We start from the raw sequence: 12,858 nt of genomic DNA on the forward strand, positions 1-12,858 counted from the left end.
TTATATTTTCGCCGGACAATATGGGGATACCATTGCCCCGCGGTTTTTAAAATCTTCAACATAAAATTTTTAATTTTTTTAATAGAGATGCTCTTAGTTTTGATACAAGATGGTCTAAACAATTTATAGATCCGCATATTACTAAAGCTCTTTTCAGCACTTAGGCCTATATTGAAATATTTTTCCGTGGTATAGAACCCTAGTTACCAAATGCGGAGATCTCGACACGCGGTAATGTATGCGGTTTGCACCGCTATAGTTCGGGTTTATTATTAATTTTTAAAAAGTTTTATATTACCTTCAATATGTATAACAGCTTTCCAACCTTATAAATACAAGATAATTTTTAAAAATACTTGATTATTTTATTGAAATATATATAGTCTTTTAGTTTCTCTAAATACACTCATAATACTTTTGAAATTCAGTTCCAATGCTACGTTTAACGCTTTTGCTTCTAGTAATATGCCGAATTCGAGTACAGTGAATTAAAATTGTTCGGCAAAGTGTAGATCTCATCCGGACGACCGTTGAAAAGGAAGGGTCGCTTTAGTAATGTCATTTTCGAATCCTGCTGAAGCGACTGCAAGGCAGACTGAGGTGGTGCCGGTTGACCAAACGCGCCATGTGATGAATAACTGTTCGCAATATTCGCAGCCGTCGGTCTATGAGCGCCAACAAAAGCAAATGCTGAGGATAACGGTGACGGAGGACGCACACTAAACGGATTAACGTTATTAAAGTTAACGGAGTTCTGTAAATCATTTGGTGTGCCACCCATCTGATAAATATTTGTAGGTTTACCATTCGCAACGAAATTCAGTGGGATATTCAAAACTGGACTAATCGCGGGTACCGTGTATGGTTGAAAAGCGGGCAGGTTAGGTTGAGCCGATGTAAAGCCCAAGCCCGGCATGAACATATAAGGCATTGGAGCGAAGCGCATGAAGTAGATTTGTGAATTGCGAGCGGTAGCTGCATTTGAGCCCGTTGTCGGAGCGGTGTCGAAATGTGTAGATTGCGGCCTGTGATCACTAGCAGCACGGGGCATTGGTTCTTCGATTTCATTACCACTAGGGCCGACATAACCTGGATAGAGTAGGTCTGTGGGTGCGAAATACATCGGAAACGGTATGAAAACTGGTTGTGGGTAACTGAAGAACGGCATCAGTCTAGGTGTCACCAATGGTGTTAGTGCACCACCACCACCACCGATCGCACCGTAAGGATTGTAAGGCAAATTAGTCATCATTCCTGGCGGATTGGTTGTCAAATATGGATTCCATGGTAAACTAGTACCAGCAGTCAAACGTGGTTCTACCTTTAAGTCACTCAAATATTGATATGAATCATTCAGCTCCTCATCCACGCCAACGTCTTTCATGATGTACTCATGATTGACTGGATTGCTGTTGCCACTTGTTGTTATTGTTGATAGTTGCGATAGTGTTGACAACATTTGTTCCGGTTGTTCGTGTAGCCGCTGCTGCTGTGGGTTAGTGTTCTGTTGATTCATGCTATGATGGATTTCTGCTGCTTGTTGTTGGTGTGGCTGTTGCAGCGAATGCTGTTGTTGCATATGTACTTGTTGTGGTGCGCCGATTTGCTGTTGTTGTGCCGGATTTTTATGTGTCGATGGTATGCTACCGCCAGCAGCCATCGTTGGGTTGAGTAATGAAAGAAAGATGAAGGATATGAAGAGCACTGCTCTCAGCGTATAACAGTTTCTTTGAAGTTGTAGGAACATATTGCCAAATTCTTAAAGAGCTGAAAATAAAGAAAATTACTGTCGCAATTATGTTTTATTTAAAATCGCCTCGTTTATCTAATAATTATATAATTGTATTTATGTATTTGATAAGTTTGAAGGTATTTATCTTGAGATTAAAAAGATTACGTCAATTTTTATACTCTTGCGACAGGTTGCTACAGAGCACTACAGTTTTGTTCATATAACGGTTGTTTGTATCACCTGAAACTATTCGAGATAGATATAGAGTTATATATGTATTCGTAAATGTACCTGAATACAAAATTTAATCGAATACAAAACTGTAATTTGGTAATACGAATCGCATTAAGGAGGGGCAACTGTGGTTTGAAAATCCATTAAACGTCTCCTAATAGGTTTATTATGTGTATTTCCCAAACTACTTGTATTCAAACTACAATAAATCACTCGCATATGCACAGGACAAATCGCGTGATAATCCCGCCCACTCCCCATATAACGGTTTTGTTAAAAACTACTAAAAGTGCAATAAATTAATAACCAAATGTGTCAGAGGCATTAAATTTTGTATCCACGATAGTGCAAAAAGGGTTTATGGAGGCCGGTATTAAAATTGAACAATGGGCGTGGCACCGCCCACCTTTAGGTGAAATCACGTATGTCCGGACCTATTCGACCAATTTCAACCAACTTCTACTACCCATATAGAACAGTTTTAAATTCCATACGATTCTTACATTTTCCAGCATACAAATCAAGCACCAATTAATTTATTCGAATAAAACTTTGCTCAAAGAGGGCCTTTATGTAAAAATTCTGAAAATCGGACGATAACTCTTCAAGCCCCCAGATACCGTATATTGGGACCCCAGTTCCTACAGCGAAGATTGTATCGAAAATATCGTTCAATGTATGAGTAATATGACTGCAATTTGGAGAGAGTCATTTTTTTCTGATAGGAGTATGCGTGTATGTCAAAAATGGATTGAATCGGGTCAATACTTCCCTTAGCCCCCACATATCTGATGTAAATATTTTCGAACTCCCGGTTTACTTTCTACCGCATATATCGGCCAATATGTGAGCAATCTTTATGATAATGAGAGAGCATGTTTTTCTAAAAACAGTGCATTTTTGTGCCTAAAACTGATAAAATCCTATAATATAAATTTCAATCATCCGGTTGGCCTTATACTGTATATATCGGTCTATATGTAAGATATCTTAGCAAAATTAACTGAAAATATAAAACGGATACAGCATACATAGTTTTATGCTGCAAATATCTTAAATTATATTACGCTACATATAATGACTTTCGTTAGTTCGAAAGTTGCAAAAATATGAAATGTTCGGTTACTCTCGCACCTAGTTGCTTACTTGTTACTTTTCAAACCAAATAAGCAAGCACTTTACTCCGATCGTTCAGTTAATATGGCAGCTATATGCTATAGTGAGCTAAGTAATTTCTTCGGAGATTAAAATCTTGTCTTAGGAAATAACTTATGCCAAATTTCGTGAAGGTATTACGTCAAATAAAAAAGTTTCCCATACAAGCACTTGATTCCGATTGTGCAGTTTGTATGACGCTATATGCTATAGTGGTCTGATATCCATTGAGACAAATGATTCTTAGTGAGGAACGGACAGGCTTAAAATTTCAGATCGATAGCTTTAAAACTGAGGGACAAGTTCGCGTATATACAGACGGACGGACAGACGGACATGGCTAAATCAACTCAGCTTACCATGCTGATCGTTTATGTATATATTTTATAGGGTTTATACGTTTCCTTCTGGGTGTTACAAACTTTGTGGTAAACTTAATATACCCTGTTTAGGGTATAATTATATTTAAAGTTTAAACAAACAAATTATGTTTGACAGTCATATCATTTTTCTTAAGTTAATAAGGATCACTACTAAACCAATCTAATTGCTCTGAAAAGTGATTATTAATTTCGGTGTAAATACTACTTATATATATATATTAATACTAATATTACATGTATATAATATAATATTTATATATATATGTAAACTAAAGTCACTAGTTCGAAACTCAACACAAATGAAAAATGATGAAAAATATTTTCGGTTGTCGACAGGTAATGCCGATCGAAATTATCTGGCGCGGAAAACTTAAATGGTTAGGCCCACAAAAAATACTTAACTTTAATGCATTCTATAAATTACTACAAAGTAGTGTCAAATTCGCTCAGTGGCAAACGGAAGAACTATGAACACCCCCAGAAAAAGTTACATATGTATACTGGATTTCCATACCATACCAACAACTATGAGACTCTGCGCTACGATATAACTCTGTATGTAAATGTGAAAACGGTATTTTTTTGAGCAAACTACTTGTATATGTAACGTGAGCTAAGACGTGCTTAGTACTTATTCGATATTTAAATAGTTTACCCGACGTGCGGAAAAATGTTGGGCAATTCGATTATTATTTGGAATTAACATATATGCACGACAATCTCAATGCATATTTATCATTTATCGGTATCAGCATTGCGGTTGGCAAAATTGCGTATTAAGTAATCTCGCCACGTGACGAATGCATCTGCAATGATAACCGTAAACAATGATTCTGCGAGCTCATTTCGATTAGCCATTACGTATACGTCAGTGCAGTCAAGTCAGCATATCAATGGCCTGACCGTGACTTAGCACTTCAAACGGTCCAATAATGCAAGCATAGATTCGCAGCCTCGTATGTTTCATAACATCTGTGAGGTAATACGACGAGTATATACATATGTACATACATATGTGGGTATTAGCTAACAGTTGATTCTTTATCGGCACAAAATTTATTGCTCTAGTAGACCTGCAACCTTCCTCTGACTCTTTACCCACTTCTTTCTCTTTTACTATCTTTTCTTTGAGTATAAGCAAATATGTGGTTATGCGTTCATAATAGCTTGCTGTAATATTTGCTTGGTTCCCCTTGTGCTTTTACGGTTTTGTGATTATTTTTAGCGCCAGCTATTCTCGAAATTGCCTCATGTAGTGACAAGTGTTGTCACCTACTTAAAACTAATGCAGTTATAAGAGCTGCAAACTTATAATTTGTGCACTAGGGTTGTACGTACTGTACTGTGTTTTCGGCACCAAAATTTCTTTTATTTGCTAAATTGAAGTCTGTATGGTGCTAATTATGATTTTTTAACATTACCCACTATTTTTTGATATCCCGAATAATTTTGAAGTATCTAACACCAATATACGTACATTTCCATATTAATATTAGAAACAGCTAATTCATTGTCATCATGTTTCTGTTAGTAATGCTATATAGATGTTAAGAGTTTTTCATAATCTTACTAGATTAAAGGGTTGTATTCACTAGCAAATAAAAAAACATCGATCCTATATATCGAATGTACATACTGTTTTGAGAATATTCTGCCAAAATTTGATGTTTACCCGGCAAAAAGTTCCGTAGATAACTTACTAGTAAGAGCCTATTTGTGAGAATTTTTCAACTTAGTGTAACATAATTGACTCCCAAAACTTTAAACGCGTTTTTCTCGAAACGTGGTTTTCAAAGTCGGTGCGAAATATTTCTTCAAAAATCCGATCGGTTCGAAAATTTTCACACGATCTTTTTATATATACTATTTGTCAGTTAATGACCGAATGCATATGATTTTGACAATAATTTTTAAGCCACTCTGAAGTGTAAACTTTTCATAAAATCGCCTTTTTTGGGTAGCCGTCATTTTGTCAAAAATCGTAATTTTGACTAGTTCTTCGATCATTTATTGTATTAATTTATAATTATCAACTTTATTTTTACATTTTTGGATTTCATATATAGTTAAACCAAAAAATCTTGCTCACCGGCAGGGACCTTTTTCGGAGGTCCTCCTGGAAATTGTCTAAGGAAGCAAGGGAATACAAAATTTTTAATATGAGCCAATTGTTAAAGTACATGAAACTCTGTAAATGCACATTTTCTTAATTTTTTATCAAATAAAATAATTCTTCAAAAAAAAAAAAATACAAAAAGAGCGAATTTTCGACGTGCAAGCGAATGTAACTCTTTAATGAAAGTATTTTGGTATTAAAAGAAAATAGCAAACAATTCGAAGAACAGAATTATTCGTGGATAAAAGATTAAAAAAAAAGTTCGGTGGCATATCTCCATCCCTAATGCACTTTAACGACAAATGCAACATAACTTGCGTACATGCAACAATTATAAGCATACTTGTATTGCACAGTATCACAATAATTTTGGTTGCATGTCTTTCCTTAGAAAGCTATGTAATGAATTTATTTATTTTTACATACAAACACTTTTAAAAATAAACACTGAAATTTATTTTTTAGCAATTCATCACATATATGTATTGGTTATTTTGTATGTATGTATATTTAGTATATCTGTGTAATACTATTACGGCAGTAACTGAAAAGTCTTTGGCCTAACCATGAAAGAACTTAATTTGAACGAAAATATGGCTTTATACTCCGACATCATTTCCTTCTAGAGTAATGCGTTTGTTGTAACCTCCTCCAATATTTCGATGCCGTTTCAACAGTGTGAAGCTTCGAGGGTTACAAAATAGGCGTTTGCTTTCATCTCGACCTCCTTATTTCAGTGAAAACTTTTTAAGCCTCGATAAGAAGAAATACTCGCTTGTAGCTTAATTTGTTGAATACGGTGATAAAAGGACAAATTCATATCATAAAATTTTTATTTTTTATTTTTTTATCTTCTGTAAAACTTACGACCTACACGTTCCTCTGAGATGCCAATTATATTTCTTAACTCACTCAATTTGACCTCATATACCTGACATGAAATAACTTTTTATAAATCTACTAGCTATTCCGAAGTTAAAACTTGTGAAGCTTCATTGCAAGTGGGTGGCATTCGATATCAGAAATTCTGTTAGAGAAAAACTCTTTTTCGGAGGGTCGAACAGTCTTAAAAAATCGAAAATCTTACTTTCAAATTTAATTTTTACACCTTGAACAGAGTAAAGTTTTCCACGAAGTTTGTAAAATTCAGAAAGAAACTCTATAAAATATATACGTAAATGATCCGCATGATGAGCTGAGTTGATTTCCGTCTGTCTGTATACACGCGAACTAGTCCCTCAGTTTTTTAGTTATCGATCTGAAATTTTAAACCTGTCATTTCCGCACTAATAAGGTGCACATTTGTCGGAACTACCGGATAACAGACCACTATAGCATATAGCTGTCATACAAACTGAACAACCAGTAACAAGTGCTTGTATATGAAACATTTTTATTTCAAGTAATATCTTCACAAAATTTGGCATGAATTATTACCTAAGATAACAATGTAATCCCCGAAGAAATTGTACAGATCAGATCACTATAGCTTTTAGCTGACATACGAATTGAACGTTTGGAATCAAGTTTTTGTAAGGAACATTTGTATATGTGAAGGGTATTATAACTTCGGTACAACCGAAATCAACGTTTTTTTTTGTTTTTGTGTTCTTTGAGGTAAAATATTAGATACGTATTTTTTTATTTAGACTTAATATGAAACATTTTAGAGTTATTAATTTTCAAAATTTAAACGCTTGAAAAAAATGAATGCCTATTCTTTACGATTTTTTCTCAGCTTTTCAATGAGATATCCGTTAAATGTTTTCGACATTTTTATTAACAAATAATTCATTCACACTCATCGATCAAAACCCAGGCCTTGTATGAAAAACTTGTTTATTTGATAAAGGCGTTGGAACAATCTCTAGTTTAAATCGAACCAATATAGCGTCTAGTTGCCATACAAACTGATCGATGAAAATCAAGTTCTTGTATGGAAACTTCGTTGCAACCAAAGCTAACGTTTTGGCTTTATTATTAGCTGTTTAATAAAATAATCTCTAAATTTTAGTTCTTTATGTATGAAACCTGTAATTATAAGAAATAATTTTAAAAAAATTTAAAAACCAAAGTTATAAAAATTAATTTTTCGTTGAATAACAAAATTTAAAACAATAAGTAATTCAATATTAGTATTTACAAAAAAAAATATATTTCGCTAAAAATAATATTTTCTGTTCCTTAAAAGTGATCAATATTTAGTAAAAAACTTTTATAGAATATTATAGTAAAATATTTAAACAAAAAAATGTATTGATCACTTCAATAAAAACACATATTTCACTAATTGCACACAAATTTAATTTTTTATTTTTTACTTTTCCAATCATATTAAATTATTTTCTACAATAAAATTGTTTATAAAACATTTATCTCTCTGCGAATTCTCTTAAATTTCTAATCATTAATTGTAAAATTGAATTCACCTTGTTTGTAAAAAACAACTTAAATTCCAACTTCCCAACACTTATTTGTACACTCGAAAGTACTGCGCACTGCAAGCCGCGAAATTAAAATGACTTCACATTGGCGCTGAGACAGTTCTTTATATTTGCGCAGAGGCGCATGCGCAACGTCATCGTGTTGCTACGAAAGGAAAACAGCTGGCCGTAAGATGTGGTCACTTTGATATTCTTGTAAACACAAGTAAACAGGCCAATCAAAATCTCATTTACATGTTTTAAAGACAGAAAGCGTGGCTTGTCGTGGTCAATTATGAGGAATTGGATGTTACTGGTAAGTGTTAGGCGAAAAATTCTGTAACAAGAATACTTGTTTTTGTGCGTAAATCTGATTACAGACTTACTATATAATAGTTTTTTATTCAGTGGAATAGCAGTATGATGCTACTTAACTGAAATGTTCTATTTCTATTTCAATTTTATTTTCAGTCAACAGTTTTCCAACAGGATTCTACGTCCTTGATATGATATAGGTATTTATATTTTTAAATTGAGCTTTTTTGGTCCACGTTTTGAGTCCACATTTCTCTATAAGAAATCCGTTACTTATCCACCTGTCCTCGTATATTTTCTGGCTGCTGATGGCGCTACTATGTTCCGCCTCTTTTCTGATTAAAAATGCAATATGATAATTTTTCAAATCAATGGGAGTGACAGCAAATGATTTCTTAGCCTCTTCTTGTTATTCAAAATGTGAAATTAGTGAAAAGCAATTATCTGTCACGAAGGTGTAAAATCTTTTATTGCCTCGATACTTTGGTGCATATCTACATAAATAGAATTGAGTAAGTGGAATATCTACGATTTCGTTAAATTATCATGCCATCTTTATTAGATCAGAGAATGCACATGCAATTCGTGTTGCCTAAGCTTTAAGTGCAATAAAAAAATTTAAGATGATGTTGCCACTAATGAGGCGAAGGTCATTGGCTCTGCTTCGCGTTCTGTCGCTTTCCATTAGAACTAGAGCTCTCAAGGTATTTAGTTCAGTGTGGGATTAAAGTAAGAGTGCACGTGTATAATGCATATTGCCAACATAATTGGCATAATTTGCTTTTAATTGGTCTAAAAATGCAAAGCTACTCATATATTAATTATTTAAGATATTCTGGTAGTAATTTTTATTCTGTGATTCTTACAAAAGAGTTATATATACATTTATATATATTTATATATATTTTTAAGTAAGTTAATATTTTACTCACACTAAGTTAAAGAGATATGTTGTTGTACTTAATAGTTAGTTCGGGTAAGGCTGACAGAGTAGCAGGACTTAATCATATCTCATTCAGAGTTATACTAATCGGTCTGATTGGTATTTTTCTTACGATTTTTTTTTTTTGATAAATGGAGTTTTATTTTCCATTGTAATCACCCTATAGCTCGATACAATTGACCCAATGGGTCTCCAACTTCTCTTACACGCCTGAAAATAGTTTTGTGGTAAAGCAAGTGTCGTTTGTAAACCAAACGAAGTCGTAGAGAGCTCAATCTGGGTCATGGTGGTAGAGCATTTTTCGTCAATAATTCGGTATAGTAGAACTCTGTGATCGTTTTGCCTTTCTCCAAGTAGTTGATGTAGATCACACCTTGCGATTCCCAGAAAACGATAGCTATTTCCTTTTCGGATGATAGAACATCCTTCTCATTCCCAACATTTCATAAAGTATATAACCCAAGAGGGCTTCTGAGATGTCTACTGTATCCTTCAATCGACGATATGCCAATACGAGAACATGGATTTTTATTACGTTATCTTCCTAGTTTTCAGGAAACATAGGGGTGATATATCATAGAACGAATTGAGATATCGTTGAAATTCGGTAAGTAAATTTGTGACAGTCGTCGTTATAGTAGAAGAGTCACAGTACTTCTTCTCAAACATTAAATTTGACTCAGACTAGTCTTTTTAAACTGGCGCAATCCTGTTTTATGTCCGTGTGAACTTTGAACCCCTTATGTCAATTAGTGGGTGTTTGACAGCTGTTTGTTTAAGACGCAAACATTTTTTTACTATGGAAAAATAAACTGAACAACAAGTTTGTTTGAAATTTTGTGTTTCGAATGAAATCTAAGCTACGCAATCGTTAAAAATGTTGTAGAATCATTTTGGGGTGACTATTTTATCACGAACACAAGTATTTGGGAAGCAAATTTAAAGCATTAAATGATCGTGAAGTCCTCGAAAACTTGGCTCATGCGAGTCGTCCATGTATAGTATTTTTTTTAACTTCGTTTGGAACGTATGGCCAAAAGTCATCCATCCACCTCTGTTAATAATGATATAACGGTGCTTGCAGAGGAACTCAACATTTCTTGTAAAACGACTCAAGACATTTGGTTAATGAAGTGTGTATGAAGTGTGCCAATGCTAGACTCGTATCAAAATACCTGAATCTTTTGCAAAAACGACAGAGTAGAGGTCGCAAAAGAGATGATTGACAACGTAGCTGAGTACTCAAGATTCATCAAAACCATTATTACTGGTGACGTGACGTTGGTTTATGAATATGACGTCAGAACTGTATCAAATTTTCAGTTCGTGTAAATTTTAATCAGATCGGTTGATCATCATATAGATGATAACATGTACTCAGCATCCAAGTACTTTTTGAGTTCACAAGACCACTATGGTTTTTCCGACGAAAGCTACTTTGTCTATAAACTAGCCGAGAATTTAATTTAGTAAACATAATGTTATACACTTTTCTTTTATATACGTTAAAAAACCAAAAAAGAAAAAGAAAAAATACAAATTCGCAATTAATAATTCAAGTATTTCAACCATTAGAAGAGCACTTGGCTCAAGCTATCAGTGTTCACCACACCTTTCTACACATTAGATATAAATAAAATGCAATTCCTACGATGTGTCAATGCTTCGTGTAATTAGTCTCAGTCCTCATGTCCTTGTCCTTGTTATAACGTTAAAAACTTACTTGACATATTTGTATGTAAGTATGTATGTAAGCAATTGTTTATAGTCAACGTTCGATGCCCTTAAACACACATAATTGCACCTAAATTCCCGCACAGTTAACAATCTAAAAATATCAAGTCGTTTGGAGTGCCAACTATTTGTGGCACTTCTGTCAAGTCACAAGCAAACACACACACATACATATGAATATATATATATATCAGAAACATTCTAACTATATGGCAGTGAGTAAGTGCGCTCAGTGAAAGACCACTGTTCTAAGCAGAAACCTTCGCACGTGTAGCATTCATCGCGAAGAATTTCAATTATCCTGTTTTGTAAACAAGTTCATACAGATCGTTCAAGTTCTTTTGCCATTCCCTTACTGCCGCCCAGCCATTGCAGCGGCCCACATATGAATACATAAGTACTGTATAGTATGTAAGTAGTACTACAGCAACGCTTTACCCTGTCCTTCTCCTTAATGCAGAGGCTCTCTGACAGCTCCGGAGCTCAATAATGAATGAAACATGTGTTGCTTTAATTAAATATAGTAATTGTCTAAATTCCATAAACGAGTGATTAATTGATTGTTGACTCTATTTGTCCTTCTCTCATTAAGAAGCTGCGAAAATATGCTGGATGTGAGTATTATTTGTAATTACTTGGAAGAATTGTAGTAAATTGCGGTGCAACACGCAAATTACTCTATATATTTTTGCTTGGTACTTACGTAATCAAATGCGTAATTTATTCTACAATCTTATCTGGTTGCTATGAATGCGTTATAATATCACAAGTTTGTTGGAAGTGCATAGTATATGATAGGTTTTATTAATTGGAGTATTTACAAACGAGTATACAATTTACTATAGTACTTATATCAGTTATTATACCCTCACAATATATTGCACAGTGTATAATACTTTTGTTCACTTAACGGTAGTTTGTAACACCTAAAAGTGAGCGCTTGTCACGTTCGTTAGATCTTTCTGAAATTTACCCTTTTATTGTGTTGAAAAATTCGAGAAATTTAAAAATTTAGTGGAAAAATCGACCTGTGTTGTTGCTTTGCGTAGCCGCCATTTTATGAAACTAATACTAACGAAGAATCCGTTATTTGTCGTTTTATTATTAAACTGACCACAAAGACGAGCATACAGCCGGCTATTTCTCCCATACTTCAAGGACGCATAACCGTATAAATTATTTGTAATGAAATTTATTTCGTGTACTTTAGAAATATGAATAAACAAATTATAAAAAAATGGTTCGTAAATTAGCAATTGTTTTTTTACACCTACTGTCAAAATCGCTCAAAATTCGCTCCTCTAAAATAGAATTCCTTCTTAAGGAAGATAATGGAGTATTTTTCCTAGATATTTAATATCGGTTGTCGTTTTTACTGTCACATTGTCGCAATTCAAGTAGCGTAGGGTACCTCTCCATTTGATTTGTCCAACGCAGCAGTGACGTATTTGTTCCTCTAACAGCACAAGTTGTCAGCTATGATTTAACAGTTTTTAAAATTAGTACAACACATTATTTAATTGTATGCGTTATTTGTCATTATCAACGCCAACCTACATAAATATTTTGACGAATTTTCCTCTTCGTGCCAGGAAATTGTTTCGTTCCATCTAAATATTTGTTGTAGTCCTCGCGTAACTTCGATAAACGCACCAGGTTCTAACCTCTTCTTTATGTGAAGCTCCAAAATGTATTCACCTTGTTAATAGACATATTGTTTTAGTACGATCTGTGTCTATTTTAGTACGAGGGCGATCCAAAAAGTTCTTAGCCTACGAAAAAAATTCAGAAAATTTTCTATTTATTTTTCAACATAGTCGATA

General features: G+C 34.0%; 1 protein-coding gene across 1 annotated transcript; it reads right to left on the reverse strand.

Annotated features, from left to right (window-relative positions):
- Nucleotides 1-363: 363 nt before the first annotated feature.
- LOC106616041 (uncharacterized) lies at nucleotides 364-8,365 on the reverse strand. The gene is made up of 2 exons (XM_014232490.3): nucleotides 8,050-8,365; nucleotides 364-1,767 (listed from the first exon to the last, which is right to left on the reverse strand). The coding sequence occupies exon 2, from the start codon at nucleotides 1,745-1,747 to the stop codon at nucleotides 458-460; it is 1,290 nt and encodes a 429-aa protein (XP_014087965.2). The 5' UTR covers nucleotides 1,748-1,767; nucleotides 8,050-8,365; the 3' UTR covers nucleotides 364-457.
- Nucleotides 8,366-12,858: the final 4,493 nt, after the last annotated feature.

Source organism: Bactrocera oleae, chromosome 2 (assembly GCF_042242935.1).
Source record: "Bactrocera oleae isolate idBacOlea1 chromosome 2, idBacOlea1, whole genome shotgun sequence".
NCBI lineage: Eukaryota > Metazoa > Arthropoda > Insecta > Diptera > Tephritidae > Bactrocera > Bactrocera oleae.

Bases quoted from the DNA above. Each gene is read 5' to 3' on its own strand.
- LOC106616041 (XM_014232490.3), bottom strand. From the start codon at position 1,747: ATGTTCCTACAACTTCAAAGAAACTGTTATACGCTGAGAGCAGTGCTC.